Below are 21,985 nucleotides of genomic sequence, written 5' to 3'. Positions count from 1 at the left end.
GTGAAGCGATTGCTACCAAAGTGCGATGAGGGAGAAACAGGTCAGTTGAGCGAAAGGATTGAAAGAGTATTAATATCGAGAACAAACAATACAGAGGATCATTGCAGTTAAGAGGGGTGATGAAGAACAACCATGGGTATTAAAACTAGAGGCTAGGGAGCACTGACGTGAAAGGGATCCGAGTGACATCTTGAAAACGGCACAGGAAAAGTGCCGGGTGATATTATTGGCTTCGTTGGGCCCTCGCTTCAAGTCCTCAACATACCATACGCTCCTCTGAAGGTAGCGCATTGGTTGCCAGTTACTCCTCATTTACGTGACTTGGCACAATTTATTGTCACTCTCGGTACTGAGGCTCGATCGGCAGAGAGATGGCTGAAAATCATAGCTTATCCACAACCGGTAGGAGCCGCCCCCCGCTAGGGCCGCTTCCTGCCAGCCGCCCCTCCAACTACCAGAAGATAAGGAAGTAAATCCGAAACTGACGAAAGTTTATCTACTCTTTAGGATGAGAATCACAAGTCACGAAACGCCATTGGGGCCCGGTCAAGGTCAACAACAACCGCCCGATAAGGACATAGTTAAGTAGTTCTATCAAGCGTACTGAATACATCGAACCTGTGAGTATGGCGCATACAAGTTTCACAGTTCGAACAAAGTTATACTGGCATAAAAGATGACCAGAGGACTTGCTTCGTTCGCTACAAAGCTGCAAGCTCAACTATTGCCGAGTTCAGATACATTGATAAGAGCCACATTTCCTGAGATGCCATCGCATTAGCCTCCTTCGATGACATTATGACAAGGGTTTCCACTCTTTTCGAATTATGGCTTTAGCAGAGTGACCTAGTTCCCTTGTTTGACACACACTAGTCTCGGGAGTTCGAGCCGGATGCTTGGACGAGGTCTTATCACTCGCTCCTGTTTCACCCGTAGTATTTCCCTTTCTGTAGGCGGAAGGACTCGCACTGACTCTTACAGTGAACGGCTTATGGGCCTTGCCTAACCATGACATCAGACGATCTGGTGCTGCGAGCAGATAGGTAAAAATTGACTCAACTTGTCTTCCCCAAATTACTCAGCTTCTGTTTATGGATTAATTCTCGTCTTACAATGTGTTAGTCGCGCAGACACTTTGTCTTTACTGATGAGTAAAAATATGACGGTGCTATTAGACACACCTTGGAGTTAGCTCTACCAGACACGCGGTAATGGTATGGAAGCACGCAACATCTTTTGTGTAAGCTGCTAGTCGCATAGAGTCGCTTGGAGTCAGATGATTACCAAGTTTCCCCACAGAACATCTTGGTTCATGATGGCTATTTTCCCTAGATCGGCCCCTTTCCCAGTACTTGTACGACGGGATCCTGTTTTCAGTTGTGGCTTTGGGCACCGGCCTATTACGCGTCCAACAAGAAACCCCACCATAACACGATGCATTCCGCTGCTTTGGGTAATATTGACCAGGGCAAGCATCGATGACTCCACCTTGTCGATCTGGCTAAATATTTTGATGCGAAAAGATCTGCAGAGTTCTGTAACTTCGCTGTGACTAAGACCCTCCCTCACTTCCAGCTATGGCCGCGGGTGACTAGATATGATGGTCTGAATTGGATTGCCCACGTTGGACCTTATATGCTACGTAGCATAAAATAAAATAATGTGCAGGGCCTTGCAGGATTTTGGATGGATCAGATATGACAGGTGTTAGCTTGCATATCCGAAAGCAGTACGTTGCATTGAGAGGCCAAATGAAAGGAGCAACAAGGCCGCTACAGGGGTCAGGGCAGGACGGATCTTCCCTATGTGGCGCATCAGTTCTCTAAAGCAAGGGTCAATGCGCAGAAGTATATCCCCGAATGGCGATGTGACATGCCAACGTGGTGATTAAACTTGCATGTATGGCCTCCCCCACCTGAGACCATGGTTAGGGTCACATCTAAACTCTGCGATCGAGAATGAAATGGTACAGAAAAAGAGAAGATATATTTATTATGAGATTAATCCTATCATTTCGTCCATTCAGACGCCATTCACCCAGCTCACATACATATCCAGAATGCCCTCGCCGCTGTCTCTGGCCTCTACTTTAAAAGACCTTCTCGTACACGCCGCGGAGATGCGGAGGAGTCACCTCAGACATTGTTGTACAACCCGGTCTTTGGTGCCTCCCATATGCTGGTAAGTGATATGTCAAATAGGCTATCTTCCCCAGCGTTTAGCTCGGTCAGCCACCTTACCCAGCGATACTGACCTATAGGAAAGAAAAAAGGACACTAAAGACAAAAAGGAAAATCCCAAAATCTGTGGCGCTCATCCCTGCTGCTGGCTGTTGGTTTGGCATTTCTTGCCTCAATGTACATTGAACAAACGGAGGTTATCTCCGCAACGACCCTGCATTTAACGAGACCCCTGACGGCGCCTCCGCCATCATCGCTTCCACATACTGTTGGGAAGTATGGGCGAGGTAATTCTGCATGAGAGGGCAGTTACACCCCGACTGCTGTAAGATTTGCATCTTAAGCTCAGATACCTCGAGGGATAAGTCGGCTACGCAAGTGGAAAGCTCGCGGCGGATACGTGCCAGTTCCTGCGTGCGAGATATGAGACTTGATACCTCTTCCCTCTGCTGGATACGGGACTGAGACGCTCTGATGCGATTTTTTTCTTGGACTTTCTTAACGCGATTGCTGCTCTGTTCGGTTGAATGACTGCCGCTGCTGCCACTCCTTGTGCGACAAGGAGTAGACTGTCTTTTGTTCTTCGGCCCTGGATTATGGTTTTCATGTATGAAATACCTTCGTCTAGCCGGTTTACAAATCGAAAGATCCTCAGGATCATGGTTCTGCTGCGGGTTCGGATACTCTGCCGCTAAGGGAAGGTACGAATGAACTTGGGGAGCAGACAATTCCTCTGTAACTATATGCGTAGGGATTGACAGTGGACTGGCGTACTCCGTGGTAAAATCAAAACCACTCCACGAATAGGTAGAGTCGAGCATAGGGTTGATAGAATTCCAAAGGATCATTGACTTGGCATCGTAGTTATAGACAGAGCTTTCGTATAGAGGATTAGCATGCATGTAGACGCAATTTGTCATGCTGCTTCCATTTGCTGGTGTATCGAGCGGGATTGAATGATTCGCTGACCACCAAGCCTCCAATGTATGAGGTTGATGGACATAGGCTGCCCCAAGTGGTGAGTTGTTCTCCATGGGATTGAAAAATGTTCGAGGCGAGAGATCAAATGATATGTAACCTGCAAGAGGCCCATCTGATGGTCAGGGCAGTAGGAACAACAACTGATGAACAACTTGATATTTCGGAATGCCTTAAATCTGGTTGGTAGCTGTCATTGTGTGCTGATAAATGAAATAATATGTAATGGAGACCTATATAGTAAAAGCCCAGGAGTATAGTGGTAAAAGATGATGACGTAGTAATTCTCACAAGTCGTTGCAAACAAAACGACTGGCGCTACATAACCGTTCTTAATTAGGATTTAGGAAAACCGACAAGTGAGTCCTTTTAACTGCTCATGCATGTGGGGAGTCGGAGGGCGGCTGAAAGGGTGAGATTGCATGATACTAAGGTGTGTGGGCAACGATTGGCCGTAGGTATGTCCCGCAAGCGCTTCTAAAACATCAGGCTCACAGCAAGTTGAGTAGAACGCGGATTCGTGCGTAAACCCAGAATCCTTAACCTAGCGTCATATTCAAGGCTCATCGCCTACCTTGGCCTAACTCACCATGCACAAGGAGAACGGTGCTAGGAAAATAACGATGCTAGTATGTCACCTCGACCATCCAGACTAGAATGACAGATCGGACTGCTATCTGTGCGCTCGCATGCTAGCAGAAACTGCTAGCACTATTGTCTCACTAGTCCCAACTCGGTATGATTTTGAACAGATGATCACAGTCACCAGTATGGGTCCTAAGCCATGAATTCTGCAGCTGTTCTAAAAAGGTAATTAGAAACCCGTCCTATTGGGCAGTCAATTACAAATTATGTATGAAAACTACTAGTTGTGTGGTTAAAAGGGGGAGGTGGATGGTTGCTGTGCAGGGTTTACGACAGCTTAGGAGGGTGAATATGTTATCATACCACTGAGATAAGGGGATAAGATGGGACAGCCACAGTGATTTAAGTGCATCTGCCATATTTGATTATAATCCATTTAACCCGATTTTCCTAACAGGTATTTAACAAGTAGGGTAAAATAGTTCATCTATTACCTAATTAAAGCCTAACATAAGCCTTAATTAGTCAAGACTGGTGAGTCGCGTTTTGGATCAACCCAGCCATATATGCGGTCGACATATTCACAGGTACAGACGTCATATCTGCCCGAGATGAGAGAAAGTTTTCGATTTCTGATGGTGATTTCCCGGACTTCTTTGCACACAAACATAAGTCCTGGCACGTCGTGTTGATAGTGAGGGTACTGCCTCCAACTTCCTTCTATTGGCGCGCGTACGGAATGTAAATTCGAGGAGAAGATGGAGAGAACGCCAGGTTCCAAATCTCACTTCGGATTTCTGCGGGTAGTTTTGCGAAATGATTGAATTCATAAAGATGTCTCGCTGTGTCCTGAGGCGGCGACGATTGTCGAGCTGAGACGTCGGCCGAAATATGAGGAGGCTGACATGCATTGTCGCCTTTGCAGGAGGGTGGTCCGCGGCGTCTATTTGACGAAGGAGGAGTCATCAGTACTGGAGATTCATGCATAGTTTGTTCAGCTTCCATTTTAGTCCGCCGTAAGGCGATGAACGAGGACATGCAAGATTGCCAGAGTGAAAAGGGGTAGCAATGACGGTCAATAAATGAATGAAATTTATTCAGCCCGGGAGTTCTAAAATGGGACGGGCCCCGTCCCAATTTCCACATCTGGTATAGCTCTCTCTCTCCGCTGTCGGACTACCCAAGGCGCCGCCTCGCGCGCCGTGTTTAGCTGCACTTGCTAGCGTGTCGAGTTTGAATGTTTGCGACGATTGTATTCAAATGGGCGCAGGTCAAACTCAGAGTTTGACGCCGTTTCCTAGTGACTGCCTCTCTAACAACAATTCAGCAACGACCGTGCCCAGCTAGGTCGTAGAAACCCCCATACAACTTCAAATCGCGCTACTGAAGACTGGGGGGGAGTCGTTGAGAGTATATCGGTTAAAATATATGATTTTACTATACATTAAAAGCTGATATTAATACAATATTATATATCAAGTATTAATTAATTCCATGAAGGATTATGCTGTTGCGACTGGTTTGAAGTTTAAAAGTGACCGGGGACAGCCAAATTGAGAACGATGATTGGTGAGTAGCCAGATTGTCAGAGTTGGCCCCGTGCATTTCGGTACATCCAGGCAAACTATTAGTTCAGTCGGTCGCGTATTAGTCGGCAATCGTGAGAGGACCCCTGGAATATGTGGCTAGCTGAAAGCCGAAATCAAGCTTAGCCCATGTCGGTCTACTGTAATGGTGCTAGGCGTTCTAGATCAGACCGTGTCTGATCGTGTCGATCGCCCACAGCGTTCTGAATGAACTGGGCTATTTATTGGATCGGTGGCCGGTGATCGCGCAATACAATTCGTGAAACTCGAGGCAAGACCGTTATGCAATGTTGTGTTCGGGACGGCTGGCTAGACTGTCATCATTGTGGGCCGAACGATCGCCCTGACAATTATGTCCTCCGTCGGCTGGGAGCCGAATAATTAAGTTTGTATGGGAAATTTTGTGGCGCTTACAGGCGGCTGGCAGTTAAAATAAGAGCCAACCGAATGCATGCAGCTAAGCTTTACAAAACGCGGTCACAGTTTCGTCGATCACGTAGTTCAGGTAGACGAGTTGTAGCTGCGGAAATGGCAAACATGTTGCGGGTGTGTCATCTATATTACGCTTGGAGTAGAACTTGGACGCGGTACAGAACAAACATTCACAAATCAATTACATCTATCTTCCACCCTCAGAAGCAATGGCCTCTTCGAAGGCACGTGTTATTCCATCGTAGAGCTTGCTTACAGCTTCAGGAGAGCCGTCGGTCCCTGTCCAAATTACCCCATCCCGTAGGGGAAATAGAATTTGGCGTAGACTTTCGGCGAGCGGCTTAAGGGAGTGGAATTCGGGAGTAAATTCCTCCAAAATATTCCGAAAGTTATCCTGATTCATGTCTAGAGCCTTGCGTACCGCTAGTTCGTTCCAGTCGCCATTACTCCATTGTCGAAGCTTGCTTGTCTCTGGGGGATTCTCTGTGTGGTTCGTTATGACGGTCCACAGGAAAACGTAAAGGAAGGACTCTAGGTCGTGTCGATAAGTATGACATTCTCCCTTCAGAACGCCAATGGCCATAAATGGCCTTGTGCCGGTAATCCCAGGCTCTGCTCCTAGTCCTTCGGTAACCTCTGTTGCGGAATCGAGGTCTATCAGGATCCCATTCGGCTTTCCTTCATCCTGGTCATCCAGAATGATCATGTTCCCCGGGGATATATCTTGGTGAAGAATCTTGGCGTCATAACAGAGTGATCGGTGACACTTGATAGCATCACGAATCGCTTGAAGCAATTCTGTTAGTGATTGAAAAGTGTGAAGGGGTCTGCCAACGGGAGAAGTAACAATACAGGCAAGGATGCGATTCTGAAAGAAATTGTCGGTTGTTTCTGTATGTTCGACAAGTCCGGTGGCATGACAAGTAACTTCCAGTTGTTGCCCTTCGATACTTCCATGTCTCTCATGAAAGGGCATCCTGGCGAATTTTCTGTGTGTCCCCCACCGGAGACCTCGGCGCAGATTTGCTGTACTTTCAATTTCTTTGTAATAATCAAGGGAGACGGCACCCCAGACGCATTTCTTCTTGGCTAGTTTTAGAAGTTCGTCCTCCGGACGCTCCCTGGCCCAACGCCATTTGAACTTCAAGACGTAATTCCATCGATTCGAATCAGGCATTCTAGCCCGGTAGCACGTTGTCCCAGTGCCAACAAGGCCTTCACGAGACGCAATTGGCTGGCTTTCGAGATAGAGCTTTCCTAAAGAGGGCTTTACCACACTATCAAGAATAATGTACCTGCCGACCTTATTCGTCTCGATGATGTTGATTTTGCCCAGGTCCTGGTCCGTCATCCGCTGGTAGCTGAGAATAATAGAGAGGAATTGGATGAAATCTTTCCGAACGTCGAATACGTCGCTACAATATAAACCAGATCGATCGAAGACCCAAAGTTCGATCAGTGAACCGCGTATATAGAAGCCATGTAAGAAGAGCCGCGTAGGCTGACTGGCGAAGACCTGGTGTGCGGACCGGCAGAGACGTAACAGTCCATCCTGATAACAAACGCAACCACGGTGGTAAAACTGGCCAATAACCTGAACATGGTCCCATCTCGTCTGTATGTTGGAGGCCAGCGAAGTGGGCATGGTCAAGAGGAGACGTGCACCATCGTCAACACTCTCGTGCTGGGATGCTACATTACCGTTTGATATATGCCACGAGCCTCGAGCGCCGTCAAGCTCCCGTGATACATAGTTAGAAAACCATGGTAGGAAATTATCGGGTGATGGGGCAGCAGATGGAACAGCACAGCGGCTAATGATTCTTCCAGCCGCCTGAATTTCCAATAAATCATCTAGGCGAACATATCGAAAGTTGCTGAAATATTTTTTGATAAATCCGCTCATGGGGCCGTGCATGCGGCCGTCTATGTTGTCAAGGATTTCTTGGTCGTCCGTCGCGGTGGCCGGTGGAGCTGGTGGATGATTTACCGCCGGGTTATTTTCCATCGCCAATGGAGAACACTGCGTAGTGCGAAAGGCAGTGGCTGGTAGAGGTTGAGGGCTTCCAGGTACGCTTGAATAGCGACATGAGGAACTACCTCGAAAACTTGTTGTGTGAAGTCAATAGGGCCGGCCTATTCAAGCGAAATCCCCGATGTTGAAGGTATGGTGCTAAAGAGCGAAATTTAAGAGGAGGGAAGGTAAGCGTAAAAAAATTAATGATGTGAAGATAACGAGGAAGGGCAGTTTTATGTTCATAAAATGCACATGACCTTCTCGAGATGGTTCACGTTGACGGAATGCCTGACGGTGGGGGCGTGTTTCCCCGCCCAAGTAGCCTGCGGCCCAGCGGAGCAGAGCTGGTGGTTGAACGTGTTGATTCGTCGTATAAACGAACGAACGAAATTCATTCCTCCCAGCAGGACTAACCTCATAGGGCCAAGTACGCTAGGCTATTTACAATTCTACGCCATTCTGCTCGCGTCTCCCAGAAGCCCTCCATTCTTCCTCATTCTTCCTCATCTGCCGCTGCAGGGATGGATTGGACGACGATTGCTTGTAGCTGCTTTCTTGAGACGCTCTGTGACCCAAATCTAGGCCAACTATACCCAATATAGCTTAACTATCCCTTCATATGAGTTAAGGCTTCCGCCAGGTCACTCTGGAGATGTCTAACCAATTAAAATGCAAGAGACAAAAGGTACATGAATCTCCACGTAATTTAGCCGATGCCGCTTGTCCCAGCCATTTTCAAGTTACAAAGCGCGACATCACATGCCTGTAGCCAGAGAAAAGCCAGGCCGCTGGGCGTTGTGACACTTACGCTCGCGACGGCTATTAGCTTCTCATGATAGGCATTGAATAACTCGCACAGTGAGCTGAGGAGATGTGCCAGGCGAAAGTAGCTGATATTGCTACTCAACTAGGCTTGGTGGCCCTGTCTTACCCTGGTCGCCTATTTTTATTTATCGATTTTGACTGTCACAACACCAAGCCGATCACAGCGTATGATTCGATAGGAAAAGGCCATCGGGCCAACATGAAAAAGCCAACGCTCTGTCGCAGGCACGGATGAATAATGAGGACCAGATGAACGCTTTGATTTCCTTTCTCGACGGCCGACGAAGGTCGGGTATTTCATACTTGTGTTCAATCTCGTAGGCAGCAGGCTGTTGCCTGATGTTAGTTATGGTGTGGCGTCCACGCTTATCGTGAACCTATTCACAATGGTTGTGATCCTTGCCTTTGACACGCTCTACATCTTGACTAACTCGGGATCTGCTTCGGATACAGTTTATAAAAGGCGACATCGATGCTCTACCTTGTCAACATGAATTTCATTTCAGGTCCCATAAACAGGGTCCTTACTCACTTGAGTTGCCAACTTTGATTACACAGCTATTGTCCACTCAGCACTTGTCCTTTAGTAAGACAATGGTCTCCTTCATCGATACCTTCGTGCCTTCCAGCACTTACAACACCTTGCCTTTAATTAGCCAAGTTGCCGGGGCACCCAAGGATCACTTCCAAGATCTTCAAAACCTCCGCGAGTTGCTAAATAAGCACAATGTCCCCAAGGGCGTCAGTGTCCGATTGATCCACAAGCACTTTGACACCACCGAGGGCGAAGTGATGGCTTTTGATAAGATTCCAGTCCCGGGACATGGGGTAGCCCAGATCATGAAGCCTATCGTGCCTTCAAACAGCAATCAACTCCGAGGCATCCATTATTTCGTCGATGACAACGCATCCCTCCAAGCCTACGAGTACGGCAACTACGAGATACCCGACATGAGTGGTTTTGAGTCGTTCATAGCCGAGTTCTGCAGTCTCATTTCTGAGCGAGGTCTGCAGCGCAAATTTGGGCTCAAGCTTCAGCGCGAGGATGATACGGACCAGACCGGATGGACCGAGTACGAGCTCCAGGCGAAGCGTGGCACCATCATGTTCCCGGACGGCATACCCATGCCTGAGGGGGATAGTGACTACAGTGTCACCACAGAGTGGAAAGCGATCTTTAATGAACTCCCGAGAACTTGCAAGCATACTACTACCTGCAGACACGGGAGGACCACGTGCAAACACTGCAGGCACTGCAACAGCCATCCCGACGAGAGTGATGTCAACTCCGGTAACGAGACCGGTTTCTGCTTGGGTGGACAGAGGATTCTGCCAGGCACTCCGGTTCATGATATCGTCGATCGCATTATTGCCGCGTTTTAGTGGGGAGAGTGGTGAATCGTTGCATTTGATTTCTTTTGTGTTATTGTGACGGCCAAGGTTCCCAACGAAGCAAACCGTAACCTGATTCGTTTATGTTGGCAGTTGTTCGAATGAGGCAAAAATCACGATCATCGTGAACTTGCTCATGATGATAGTGAATGCTACGTTACAACCAGCGTCAGGCAGCAGACTGGTGCCGATGATATCGACAGACTCTATGTGTCGTCTTGTGCCTTATGTCGGGCTGTCATGGCTTACTCTGTTGAATTGTACAATCACTCTACTCGCAGTTTTGGGATTTCCTGGTCAAGTCTGTAACCATTCAAAATTTAGCGGTCACAACATCTAACGTGGTTTATAAAGTATCAAGGGTAAGGATCACGACCATCGTGAATAACTTCACGGTTGCCATGAACTCCAAATCACAGGCAGCATCCTGCTGCCTAGGCGATCGGTAGACTGAACATGGATATAAATATTTTCCAGGTAGAGCTGAGCGACATGACGTGTGAGGGTCTGGGGACAATTTTCAACAATTACAAAGAAGTGTTTCCTAACGTGAAGCCTTGTATCTCAAGCACCTATTCGTTGCACAACATAAACGAATCCACTGACTATTTTACTGGTTTTGACGGAGCCGATATACTCCGAGGCCACCACCACCAATAATAGCAAGTCCAGACCCTCAAAGTAATGAATGATATGTCGTATGTCGCCCACGAGGCATGAAATACACCTAGAGAAGATTTCAAATTCGCATTGTTGAACGGACCATCACGCGTCACGACACATCTTCGCGATAAGCACAACATTCCCCTCTGAGGCAAGGAAAGGGCTCAGCCGGCTTTTCAAATCCTGATCTCCACCTGTGCTCTCAGATAAGCTGATAACTAGATAAGGCAGGCGCTAAGCCCAAATGAGACCTAGTCCATTCGCGGCCATAAAGAGACCGAGCTCCGACCTTTCACCTAACTGTGCAAAGGATCGTCTGAATCCCGCTGCATTATCTACTTTTCGTCCCGTGACAACCTTGGTCAGCCAGCTTTCCCCGGCATTTTGCCGCCCCAAGAGCTCCCCATGGCTTCGCACTGAGTGTTGATCACCCAGTCATGAAACGCCGCATTATCAAGTCGTTTTTTCTCGGCGATCTTGTTAGATTTTCCTTGGCTGACAAACAGGCGACAGCGATCATGATCGTCAGTATCAATGTCTGCCGGCACATCCTCTGACTCATTGGATTCAATTACTTGCCCACTCATGAGCCCTTGAGATCGCAAGTCGTCGAAATTAGGACTTCCAGATACGCCAAGAGTATTCGGTATGCTGATCGGCGTCACCTATCCTCTAACGTCTAACCTAGTGCTCCATACAAAAATCAATTCTAGTAACGTGGTTGATAAGCGAATGCTCCAGACAAGCGAGTGCTCCACTGCACTGTATAACTAAAAATAGCCTACCCTAGTCCTACAGTCCAAAATCAACTCTAGTAGAGTTGATTTTATTGGCCCACTTTAAACCTAGTAGGGTTGATTATTGCCAGGGTGTAGAGTTGATTTGACATTGTTCTATATACAGGAATAGTAGTGCTGATCAGAACAGGGGTTTATTCAGAACAGCGGCAAAGCAAGGGACTAACCAAGTGCACCATGATTGACAGTACAGCAGACCACATGATCCAGCTGTGCGAGCAGCTGGAGATGATATATCTATGATGGTCGGAGGGGTCAGGGTTGACCTGTGCGTTCGAAAAGCACGAAAGAACAAATTTCAACGCAACACCTCCTAACCGTAGCAGTGCGCGAGCTAAAGAGGGCACCATACTGTAGCGAAAGCTTCCATAAGTTGATTTAATTGAAGAAATTATATATTTTCTTTCCATCTGAAGCGACCTGTATCGGGTAAATAGATGGCCTTGAAGAATATATAGTGACTACTTAAGCGTGCTCCCCACTCTACTTCGAAACAACCAGTCAGGAATCGTGTAAAATGCACGGTATCCCTGTTGCTTGTTCATGAGCTAATGAACGCTTGTTTAAAAGTCAAAACCCCTGCAAGTATCCAGTTGCGACGTCATGACTGATTTGTGATATTGTGGACAAGAGTCGCTGCATAACTGATTGATGTTTGGTACCAATCGATACCCCTGTACAGCATGTGATAAACCCTATCGAATTGTGTGATTCGCAACTGCCGTTATTTTAATTTAAATTAAACATGTAATCAAACTCATTTGGAGAGTCAGCATCGCAACTGGATAATTAAGGAAATTCCAATCACGGCGAAAAAATGAATAATCAAGTCAAAGGAAGCAAGCCCTTCGTCAAGTATGGGCCGTCGTCGAGCCTTCACAAACCCTTCCAATGTCGAAAGCGAACGCGAGCGGGCGAGGAACCGGCGCTGTCGACAACAGCAGAGACATCAAAGCCTGGTTCGTCAGGAGGATGGTCGACAGTCCGTGACGCGACGCGAATTGACGACAGGCCGAAACTTTGGTCACAAGGTGGCAACAGTGCGGCAGAATTTAGTACCTACTAGTGCACTAACAGGCCGGACATGGGCCAATAAGAAGCGTTAAAAGTGCGGCACCCCTATCAATTGCCTCAGGTAAAGCCGTGGGCTAGAAATGTGCATTGCTGCCTAACACCAATTCGGATTCGGTAAAACGTGGTTCCGCAAGTTACCAACCCCACCACCGTCGCCCTTGCACGACCCATTACCTCTCCGACAACCCCATGAGAGCAAAGTCGTGCCTTCCCTCACATCCCTCACATGGAGAACGGCAGGGATTGCCTACGCCAGTCCAAGGGGCCACCGCACAGCATCTTTTCCTTCTCTGATTTGTCATGGAGACGGGACTCGAAATATATCGCGGTCGTTTCGCCGACATTCGAGCGGGTCTCGCTGGAGAGGTCGATCGAGGGATGGTGTTGATTGAGGTGAGTTCCTTTCGATGAGGCTCTATTGCGAATAACGTGTTAATATACTCGATGGTAGGAGCTTATGAAGGAGCTGGAATGTACGAAGGCCGCGTTGACGCAGACCAAGCTTGACTTGGATAACGAGTGCGATGCGAGAAGGCGTCTCCAGCAGGAGGTCCAGGAGGGCAGGGAATGGAAGGAGCGGCAGGGAAGACGGCCGTTTGTAGTCGCATTGATTGACGCGGACGCAGACGGCTATGTGGTAAGTAAATTCGCTCAAGCGAGTTTGAAAGGCTCACAGCGTCTTAGTTTCATGACAATTTCATTACAAGCGGTGCCAAGGGCGGCAAAGAGGCGGCCGACGCGCTCTTAGCTGCGTTGCAGCAGTATGTACGAAAGGTTACTGGTGAGCCCAGCAGGATGGACATCCTAGTGAGGGCGTTTGCGAACGTGAGCGGACTAGGCGCGGCGCTCGAGCGTGACGGGAGGTTGAGGGACGCGGGCCAGCTAAGGGCGTTTGCCAGTGGTTTTAGCAGTCGCCAGGCGTTTTTTGACTTTGTGGATGTCGGGCCAGGAAAGGAACGGGCGGATCTCAAAGTTCGGGGTAAGACACATCGATTTCATATTCTCCTCGTCTTGTTTCCTTTACTTTCGCCACTTGCATCCGATCTATATTCTAATTCAAGTGCAATCATTATAGAGGGCATCGAATTTTTTCTTGACAGTTTCCAGTGTAAACATCTCGTGCTCGCGTGTGGACACGATTCTGGTTACGAGCCCGTTCTTGGGCAGTTTGTAGGAGACAAGCAGGTTGCGGAACGCATCACGTTGTTGGAGGGGAGCCCGTTTCCGGCGGCGATCAGGGATCTGGGACTGAAGACGACACAGTTCAGTTCGATATTCAACAAGGTCAGGCAGCCGCCAGTGTTAGGGGGACGAGGTGTTACGTCGACCATGGGGGGGCCTCTTGCCCACCGCGACAATGTGGGGCGGCTGATGGCGGTGTCAGGAAATCCGCTAACGGGTTACCATAACCCCCAGGTACAGTCGGATAGGCTGGGACCGGTGTTGACGGATCAAGGCGGGCGTCGGTTTGACAGACCGCTACAGGTTAATCCGGTGGTTGTGGAGAGGATTAAGAAGGGGTCTCTGTGCTATTTTCTCTTCCTCCGGGGGAACTGTGTTTCGCCGAAGTGCGGGCGTAATCATGTGCACCGGTCGCTCACGGACGAGGAGTTTGATGCATTGTGGTGGCTGGCACGCCAGGGGCGGTGCCACCAGAACCGGAAAGCCGATCGAGATCCCGGCAACGATTGTTCAGATGCAAGGTGCGTTTACGGCCACAGAAGCGGGGAGAACACACATGTTGGTCGTGAGGTTTAGAAGATCAGGTTACGAGACAGATAGTTTGATGGTTGGAGAACGGGTACAATACAATACAATTTATTACGCCTGGCGGCCTGTTCTGACCGAAAGGGCACTAGTCACTAATGCTTACATACAACGCCTGCTTTTCGTCCTCGTTTCCCCAAGCCCATGCTGTGCCACACATTGCTCAATTTGTGTCCGCATTTTCCTAAAGCCCATACTGAACCTTGGTTTTACACCATCAATCTGAAATTCGCGTCCTCAAGCCCATAAAGCGCCTGCTCCTTGATTACTCTTTTCCTTTCTGTTCTGCTGTGCCTTGCTTCTCCCATGTTTTAGTAGCATTGCCGGCGAACTAGCTTGAAGGCTGTTCTTCAAGTGTCCAGCGTCCTATCTACGGCGGCTGAAGCGGCGTCCGCCTCTGTGCACAGGGTGTTTAGTATAGGGTGTGAGTGGGTTAGTAAGAGTAAGTAGGTGAGGTTCTTGCAATCTGGCTTCAATATTGTGTGTCGAGTCGTCCTGTGGCTATTGCAAATCGTATAGTTGCATGGACTGCCTGCATGTTTGGCGTCCACTTGGCGTCATCTGATGGTGACTTTCCTCCTAGGTAGAACGAGAGGTTCCCTCTCAATGTCTCAGTGCACTGCAGCATCTCAGTCCTGTGCGCTGTCCATTTCCTGCATCGAAAGAGAAAGTGCTCTACTGTCTCTATCGCTTGTCCGCATGTGCAGAGAACGGGTACAGTGCCATACAGTTTCAGCGTCCCGGTTTCGGTCTTAGAAATGTTACTCAACGCAGTAGTTTAGCGTAAACTTGCTAACTAGAGAATTGAGGACCGGTCATGTTGTATGCTTGTTTCGCTCAAATGATGTGTGAAGCTCTGGCTGTCCGACTGAGGGATGACGGGGAAGATTCGAATGGCAGGTCCAAACTCCTTTGCTTCCTCCCGCTTACTCATCTTGACTCTAATGTTGATACGCAAATTGCATACCGGTAGTCATCAGTTTCACTCTGCATTACCTTTGTCCTATTCAGCTCGATATCAGTTCGGCATATTTATATTAGCCGAAGTAAGAATCAGACACTTTAAGTTTTGTCTAGTGATTACCTGTTTTCCCGTCTCTTGCTTAAGATCCCGTACTTCTTCCTCTCGTCGACGTCGTGCCTCTTGTTCATTGTGTCAGTCTAGTCCTAGCTTCCGTGTTGATTCTTTTGCCCGCTCCAGCTCGTCGATGGCGCCCTACATTACTGCCGTTTACGAGGTTGCTTGTTTCGATTTGAAGAAGCTGTTGAATCGTGCACTTCAGAAGGGCTGTGTTCATAGAAATTGAAGAAATTTGGCGACTCATTCATCCGGTTGCTAAATACACAGATTATGCCCGTGCGTTGATCCCGCATCACTGCAGGGCTTCACCGTGTCGGGCTTCTCTGTTTAGCTGCTATTCTGTGTCAAGGTCATCACTGCAGCAGGACCTACCGGAGCTTGCAGGTTGGCCAAAAAGGGTTAGCTCGGATTTCTCCCATAACGTAGTGATTGGTCACATCCATCAGCAGAAGATGCGGGACTTCTCAATACCAAACGTCGATTCTCTTAGCGTCGTATGGATACGCAACGCCTAGATCGAGGACCAGTATTAGTATGTGAACTCGGTGATGAGTATGTGAACTCGGTTATGAGTATGTGAACTCAGAGACCTTTCCTCCTGGGGTCCAGATGGGAAAGACGAGGAGCAGGCACTGTACGGAGCTGCGAGAGAAGTTACATCGTGGATGCGAAAGAACCTAGTAGGCAGCACAATACCATCGCCTCATAGAAGACCAGAGGTCAAGGAATCAACAATTGGCGGCAGTTTAATCTCAATGCTGGGGACAAGTCAAGAAGGTCACCAGCAAAGTCACGCCATATCCGAGCATCTCCGTCACCAACGAGCTCAAAGTTCTCATGGGCAATCAAGCCATGATAGGTCAGTTATTCAATACGCTGGCCCTACATTACTCAGTATTTTTTGCTGTGTACTAAGAAGGATTTTGATCAGCCTGTTGAATTCCGTCCAAGACGAGGAGACCTCGAGAGTTGAAGCTCGAGATGCAACGTTCGCAGAAAGCACTATGGCATTGTCACACCTCCTCAAATGCAACATGCGACAAGTCACCTCGGCAGACTACCTTGACCAGGACGTCCTTGAAGATATGGTTCCTACAGACCCCCAGGTACGGCAGGACTATTGGTTCGACCAATGCCAAAGTTCGCATGAAGAGTCACATCTGTTGGGGGGCGGCCAATACATGGGCACCTAGGTGCCCAAATAAAATAGCGCACCAGGTGCCCAAATTATGTCAGCATCGTCGCCCCGATTGGCCAGCGCGCGTTTGACATGACCGACGCGACCTGCGCTCTGTATGATAGCAACACAGCCAACGAAAATGGACCAAAGCCACCGGCTTGCCTTCCCGGACGATGCCCTCCCGCCTGAAGGCATATACAAATCCCGTGAGTCTCTATTGGCAGCCATTAATTCTTGGGCGAAACCTCGAGGTTATGCGTTCACGACGGGGAAATCATTAAAGACGTCAAGTGGCCGAATCAAAGTCATATTTGCCTGTGATCGAAATAAACTTCCACCGAGCACATCTATTACACGCCAACGCCGCACTTGTAGCCGAAGAACCGGCTGTAAGTTTTCAGTGCTGGCCAAGCAATCATTGGATGGAAATACGTGGGTCCTAAGCCATCGACCAGACAAGGAGTATGCCCACCACAATCATCCACCGAGTCCGGACGCGTCTGCACACCCGGCGCATCGCCAACTTAACGAAAGAGATGCAGCAATTATTTCGAGCCTGACAACTGCTGGCGCTGCTCCTCGAGATATCAGGACGTACCTCCATAACAGTTCAGATACCCTTGCGACGCAGCAAGACATCTATAATCGGATCGCGGCAACGAGAAGAGATCTGCGTGAGGGCCAGAGCAGTATCCAAGCGTTAGTCGACCAACTACAGGGAGAGGGCTTCTGGTGCCGGGTTCGATTGGACTCGGATAATCGGCTGACAGCCATATTCTTTGCCCACCCTGACTCTGTTGCATATCTGCAAAGCAACCCGGACGTACTGCTATTGGATTGTACCTATAAAACGAACAAGCACGCCATGCCGCTGCTTGACATGGTCGGAGTTGACTCTTGTCAGCGTTCCTTCTGCATCGCATTTGCATTTCTGTCCGGTGAATCAGAAGAAGACTATTCATGGGCACTTCATCATCTCAAATCACTCTACCATCATGAGCTCCCTTCTGTAGTCTTAACTGACCGATGTCTCGCTGCAATAAATGCAACTGCAACCTGGTTCCCTTCCTCCAAGGCCCTGCTTTGCCTCTGGCATGTTAATAAGGCAATCCTGCAGTATTGTCAACCGGACTTTGTGCAGAAAAGTGGCGACACAAGCGGCCGGGTAGAGGACGAAAAATGGGACGAATTCTATGGTTTTTGGCACACTATTGTGGATTCGCCAACAGAAGAGATATTCAGAGAGCGCCTAGCCAAGTTCGAGCTCAAGTACGCCGAAAGATACCCCCGGGCCGTTGGGTACATCAAACTGTACTGGCTCGAGCCGCACAAAGAGAGAATCATTAAAGCATGGGTGGATAAATACCTGCATTTTGGTAATGTGGCCATCTCGAGGTAGCTGTCCAGGGTCAGATATAGAGGTCGGAAAGCTAATAATTGCCATCTAGGGCCGAAGGAATTCACTCCCTAATCAAATCATACATCAAGACCTCCACATTCGACCTCTTCGATTCTTGGCAGGCCATGCGCCATGCGGTCACCAACCAACTGAAGGAACTGAAGCACATACGAGCCTCTCAACAGATACGGACACCTTTGGATATCTCTGGAGGAATGTTCGAGGCTGTCCAGGGTTGGGTTTCCCACCAGGCCCTGCGCAAAGTGCAAGAACAACGGAAGTTAGCTTTCGCATCTCCCCAAGCTCCCTGCAGTCAGTCTTTCACCTCCTCACATGGGCTACCGTGTTCTCACACCTTGAAGAGACTCGAGGAGGAACAGCGCAGCCTTTTGCTTGATCATTTTCATCCTCACTGGAACTTAAAGCGAGGCGCGGATCGGCCCCGGCCCATACTAGAGCCACGTCGAGCCCCGCAGCAGGGCATCATCAGGGCGAGAGGTCAACCTGCGACGAGCACCAAACGAGAACCCTCTGGATTTGAGATCTCTCAGCCTGGCAAGAAAGCGCCTAGCACATGTAGCAGATGTCATGCTGTTGGTCACGCGAGGTCCTCACGAGCGTGTCCTCTGAGGTTCCAGGATTTGCTCATTCAGGAAGCGCCGGCCTCGAAGTCAATCCCGCAGCCGGACGTAACCCCGGTCGCAGTCCCAAGTCTGGCTGACCCAATTGAGGCGATTTCAGTGAGCCAAGGGCCCTCATTAGTTGAAGGCATGCCAGTGCTAGAATGTATTGCGGAAGCTACTGCACGCTCTCCCGCTACTGCACACACCCCACTTGCCCAGTCTTCACATACTGTACAAGTTTTGCTTACAGCTCTTCAACATTCTGTCGTCCCAGATTGTCCCGTTGGAACTGTGCCAGGCCCTTCTGGCGAAGAATGTCTGAATCACGAACCATCCGATTCGCGCAACCTTCCTTCGTAACCACTACTGAGGCATGACTCGCCAGAAGCCATATATGGAAGATATGTCGCTGCAAGAAGCGCGTGGTATGCGGCGCAGCCGGCTGGCAGCATCAAAACAAATTAGCAATATCGCAGGGCGATGGGGTTTCCACTCAGGTACGACAAGCAGAGCTACGAGTGGTGTCTGGACTACAAACAGATGTCCAAGCGCTGTATCACGTCAACAGGATCAAGAGAATGGACGAAAGAAGAGATGATGGCGTATTTGGATTGGAGTGAGGCGGAGGATGAACGCATTGAAGCCCAAGTTGTTAAGGAGATGGGAAAGAATCCTCTAGCAAACAAAAGAAGAGGCATGACAGAAATATGGCGAAAAGCAGAAATGGATAATATAGAGCAAGAAACCTTATATGCGGCGGAGGATAAGGCAGAACTTTGTATTGTTGTCAAACGGTAACTAGTTGGCTTGTGCTTTGAAAATATTAGAAAACAGCATTACAACCTTAGACCCGTCGCTGGCCAATCGGGGCGACGATTGCTGACATAATTTGGGCACCTGGTGCGCTATTTTATTTGGGCACCTAGGTGCCTATGTACCTCAACAAGATCGGGGCCGCAGAGTCGGACATGTGTGAATGTGGATGTGGACCAGAGACAATGGAGCATTTTCTGTTCCGATGCACAAGATGGGAAGCAGAGCGTGAAGCCATGCGTCGAGTAGGACAAAACATGATGGGCAACCTTTCCTTCTTTCTAGGTGGAAAGTCGGCGTCAGACGGAGCAAAGTGGAGACCTAACCTGGAGGCGGTGCGAGCGACAGTCAAATTTGCGATGGCGACAGGAAGATTGAGCCAGGAAGGAGTTTGAGAAGGAGAAAACAAATGACTACTAATATTAACATCACAGCTGATTACTAACAACAAACAGCCTCAAGTTGACAGACCATGCTTCAGCTGCTGAAGATAGGATGCTGAACACTTGGAGATGGTATTGGTTGGCCTTCAAGCAGGCCTGTCAAGCAGAGTCAAGCAAACGGGGTTAGAAGAGTAAGAACAGGAAAAGCAGTAGGGCTTTCTTCTGTGTAAAATGGACAAAAAGCGGGGAATACGTGAATAGCTTAGCGTAGCCACAGGCCCTATGAGGTCCGTTCTCCCGGGCGTAATAAATACTACTACTACTACTACTACATTTGCTGCTGCTCATCATATTCACTGTAACCCTTTAAGCACGCTCTGTGCGACAACCCCTGTTCTGATCAGCACTACTATTCCTGTATATAGAACAATGTCAAATCAACTCTACACCCTGGCATTAATCAACCCTACTAGGTTTAAAGTGGGTCAATAAAATCAACTCTACTAGAGTTGATTTTGGACTGTAGGACTAGGGTAGTTTATCAAGGGCTGATAGAATATTACGGAATGATAGTTAAACAACCAGGTCATAACTGAAATCAAAAGCGATACATTGTACCAATCTAAGCCCCCTCTTCAAGCCATTCCCAAGACCCCCATGATAGCAAGCCTCCTAGCAGAACTGCCTGCTGTTCGCCAAGTCGTACTTAAGCGTCACGTCAGTCGGCGGGTTGGGACTGCTGTACAGAGTGCACGACCGCTTGCCACCATCCTCCGGCATGAAGGTATGCTTCCACACCCAGTTCGTGCACTTATTAGGTTCCTCCAAACACTTGGCGGCGCAGTCTTGAAGCCGTCCTTGAAGAAGAAGTGTTGCTCCGTGATGACGCCTGTCATGTCGATACCCTGGTAGTACCGGACGCAGCCGCCCTCACGATTGGGGGCCCGAAGGTTGGGAAAGCGGTCCTTGGTGATCTTGCCCTTGCAGATCGCCCAGTCCGAGTAGCGGTCAAAGTCTGGGAAGATATTGCTGTCTGGGTTGTCGTAAGGAGTGGCGTTGAAGGGAACGGCCAAGGCGGCGGAGGTGAGGAGGGCAGAGAGGGCAGCGGTGGTGAAATGCATTTTATCGAGAGGCTTGAGCTGATAAGTGAAGATAGATGTGGTTGAGTTGTTTTGTTTTGTTAAGCAAGCGATTCACAAGGTGTAACGCTACGATCTATGTAAATGCTGGGGCAATTTGTGTCTGTTTCGCATCTTTGGCTCCCCTGCGTAACGAAGCGAGCCATCGTGCTGAACGGATTTGTTCATGCTTTCGTGGTTACTTCTTGTTCCTTTCTTTCTTCTTTTTTTCTTCTTTTGATTGTATATCGTCCCAAGAAACATAACTCGATTAACACCAAGATGATCATTTGGTCTTCTAATTCGCTAGAGCGCTTTAGCACATAGGCTGTGCAGCCGATGCAAACCATTTGATCAACTCAGCTCAACAGGTGTTATACAAGATTCGGGCGAAGAATTGCACTGCTATTTTACCATTCTACATCCCAATTGCTTGGAGCCGACACTTCTTGCGCCCAACAATTCAGTATCATTCGGGCAGGGCCACTCACCTAAGCCTGTAAGGATATGATTTGAAGAGGGGTATCCATTCTTGCGTTATTCGCGTTCTACCGCAATTAAAGCCAGTAGGGGAGATCTTGCTAACGTACACGTTTGGCGGAAGTGCTATCAGAATGAAGAATAAGTGGGAGAGGTGGCGTGCACGGGCCATGATTTCGTGTATCAGGACCTGATACGGGGGGTAATTGGTACAATAGATAGAGAGATCTTGTGTTTATCTCTCAGATGATTGATAGGATGGGACCCATTGGGGGAGATGGCGTGTTTGCAGTTATCATCGAAGCAGATTAATAGTCGCGCCTCAGGATGAACCCATAAGGAGAGCGACTCGAGAAATTCATAAGGCGATTGTTGTGTCCCTGTAGTTGGGGCAATAGGTGACGATTCCATGGTGTTAGCCCTTTCTGTGCTGTTATATACTGTTGCTGCTTCTATATTGTATTCTTTTATTATACGATATTGGGAAGCTGGAGCAGAAGGCGAAGTGGTAGAATATGGTAGGAATGGAATAAAAGCGGGAAGTCAGAAGCACGAGCGCGCACGGATAAAAAGGAGGTAAACAACAGGTTGTTTTTATTAAACCTTCTTACC

General features: G+C 48.6%; 6 protein-coding genes across 8 annotated transcripts; 2 read left to right on the top strand and 4 right to left on the bottom strand.

Moving 5' to 3' along the window:
• Positions 1-2,678: 2,678 nt before the first annotated feature.
• On the bottom strand, positions 2,679-3,273 carry FOXG_12455 (uncharacterized protein; the record flags this gene model as incomplete). The annotated part of the gene is made up of 2 exons (XM_018392248.1): positions 2,799-3,273; positions 2,679-2,769 (listed from the first exon to the last, which is right to left on the bottom strand). Exons 1-2 carry the CDS (start codon positions 3,212-3,214, stop codon positions 2,679-2,681), a joined length of 507 nt encoding a protein of 168 aa, XP_018251786.1. The 5' UTR covers positions 3,215-3,273.
• Positions 3,274-5,843: 2,570 nt separating this feature from the next.
• FOXG_12454 (uncharacterized protein) lies at positions 5,844-8,056 on the bottom strand. The gene has a single exon (XM_018392247.1). The coding sequence runs from the start codon at positions 7,767-7,769 to the stop codon at positions 5,949-5,951; it is 1,821 nt and encodes a 606-aa protein (XP_018251785.1). The 5' UTR covers positions 7,770-8,056; the 3' UTR covers positions 5,844-5,948.
• Positions 8,057-8,750: 694 nt separating this feature from the next.
• FOXG_12453 (uncharacterized protein) lies at positions 8,751-11,415 on the top strand. Its single transcript, XM_018392246.1, has one exon. It carries the CDS (start codon positions 9,198-9,200, stop codon positions 9,984-9,986), a length of 789 nt encoding a protein of 262 aa, XP_018251784.1. The 5' UTR covers positions 8,751-9,197; the 3' UTR covers positions 9,987-11,415.
• Positions 11,416-12,211: 796 nt separating this feature from the next.
• FOXG_12452 (uncharacterized protein) lies at positions 12,212-14,683 on the top strand. 3 transcript variants are annotated; one of them, XM_018392244.1, is made up of 4 exons: positions 12,212-12,922; positions 12,981-13,166; positions 13,214-13,508; positions 13,605-14,683. In XM_018392244.1, exons 1-4 carry the CDS (start codon positions 12,830-12,832, stop codon positions 14,285-14,287), a joined length of 1,257 nt encoding a protein of 418 aa, XP_018251782.1. In that variant the 5' UTR covers positions 12,212-12,829; the 3' UTR covers positions 14,288-14,683. The 3 variants fall into 3 exon arrangements, with proteins under 3 accessions (XP_018251782.1, XP_018251783.1, XP_018251781.1); XM_018392245.1 differs by having other exon boundaries at positions 12,981-13,508; XM_018392243.1 differs by having other exon boundaries at positions 13,214-14,414.
• Positions 14,684-15,092: 409 nt separating this feature from the next.
• FOXG_20904 (uncharacterized protein) lies at positions 15,093-15,230 on the bottom strand (the record flags this gene model as incomplete). The annotated part of the gene is made up of 1 exon (XM_018401225.1): positions 15,093-15,230. The coding sequence occupies one exon, from the start codon at positions 15,228-15,230 to the stop codon at positions 15,093-15,095; it is 138 nt and encodes a 45-aa protein (XP_018251780.1).
• A 5,258-nt stretch (positions 15,231-20,488) lies between these two features.
• Positions 20,489-20,896, bottom strand: FOXG_12450 (uncharacterized protein; the record flags this gene model as incomplete). Its single annotated transcript, XM_018392242.1, has 1 exon — positions 20,489-20,896. The coding sequence occupies one exon, from the start codon at positions 20,894-20,896 to the stop codon at positions 20,489-20,491; it is 408 nt and encodes a 135-aa protein (XP_018251779.1).
• Positions 20,897-21,985: the final 1,089 nt, after the last annotated feature.

The sequence above is a fragment of the Fusarium oxysporum genome, chromosome 3 (genome assembly GCF_000149955.1).
Source record: "Fusarium oxysporum f. sp. lycopersici 4287 chromosome 3, whole genome shotgun sequence".
NCBI classification, from domain to species: domain Eukaryota; kingdom Fungi; phylum Ascomycota; class Sordariomycetes; order Hypocreales; family Nectriaceae; genus Fusarium; species Fusarium oxysporum.
Note: the sequence above shows the minus strand (reverse complement) of the source record. Positions and strands in the feature narration are given on the sequence as shown.

Coding starts and splice junctions, on each gene's coding strand:
- FOXG_12453 (XM_018392246.1), top strand. CDS start 9,198: ATGGTCTCCTTCATCGATACCTTCGTGCCTTCCAGCACTTACAACACC.
- FOXG_12452 (XM_018392243.1), top strand. CDS start 12,830: ATGGAGACGGGACTCGAAATATATCGCGGTCGTTTCGCCGACATTCGA. Junction 12,923..12,980: donor GAGGGATGGTGTTGATTGAG/GTGAGTTCCTTT, acceptor ACTCGATGGTAG/GAGCTTATGAAGGAGCTGGA. Junction 13,167..13,213: donor CGGACGCAGACGGCTATGTG/GTAAGTAAATTC, acceptor ACAGCGTCTTAG/TTTCATGACAATTTCATTAC.
- FOXG_12454 (XM_018392247.1), bottom strand. CDS start 7,769: ATGGAAAATAACCCGGCGGTAAATCATCCACCAGCTCCACCGGCCACC.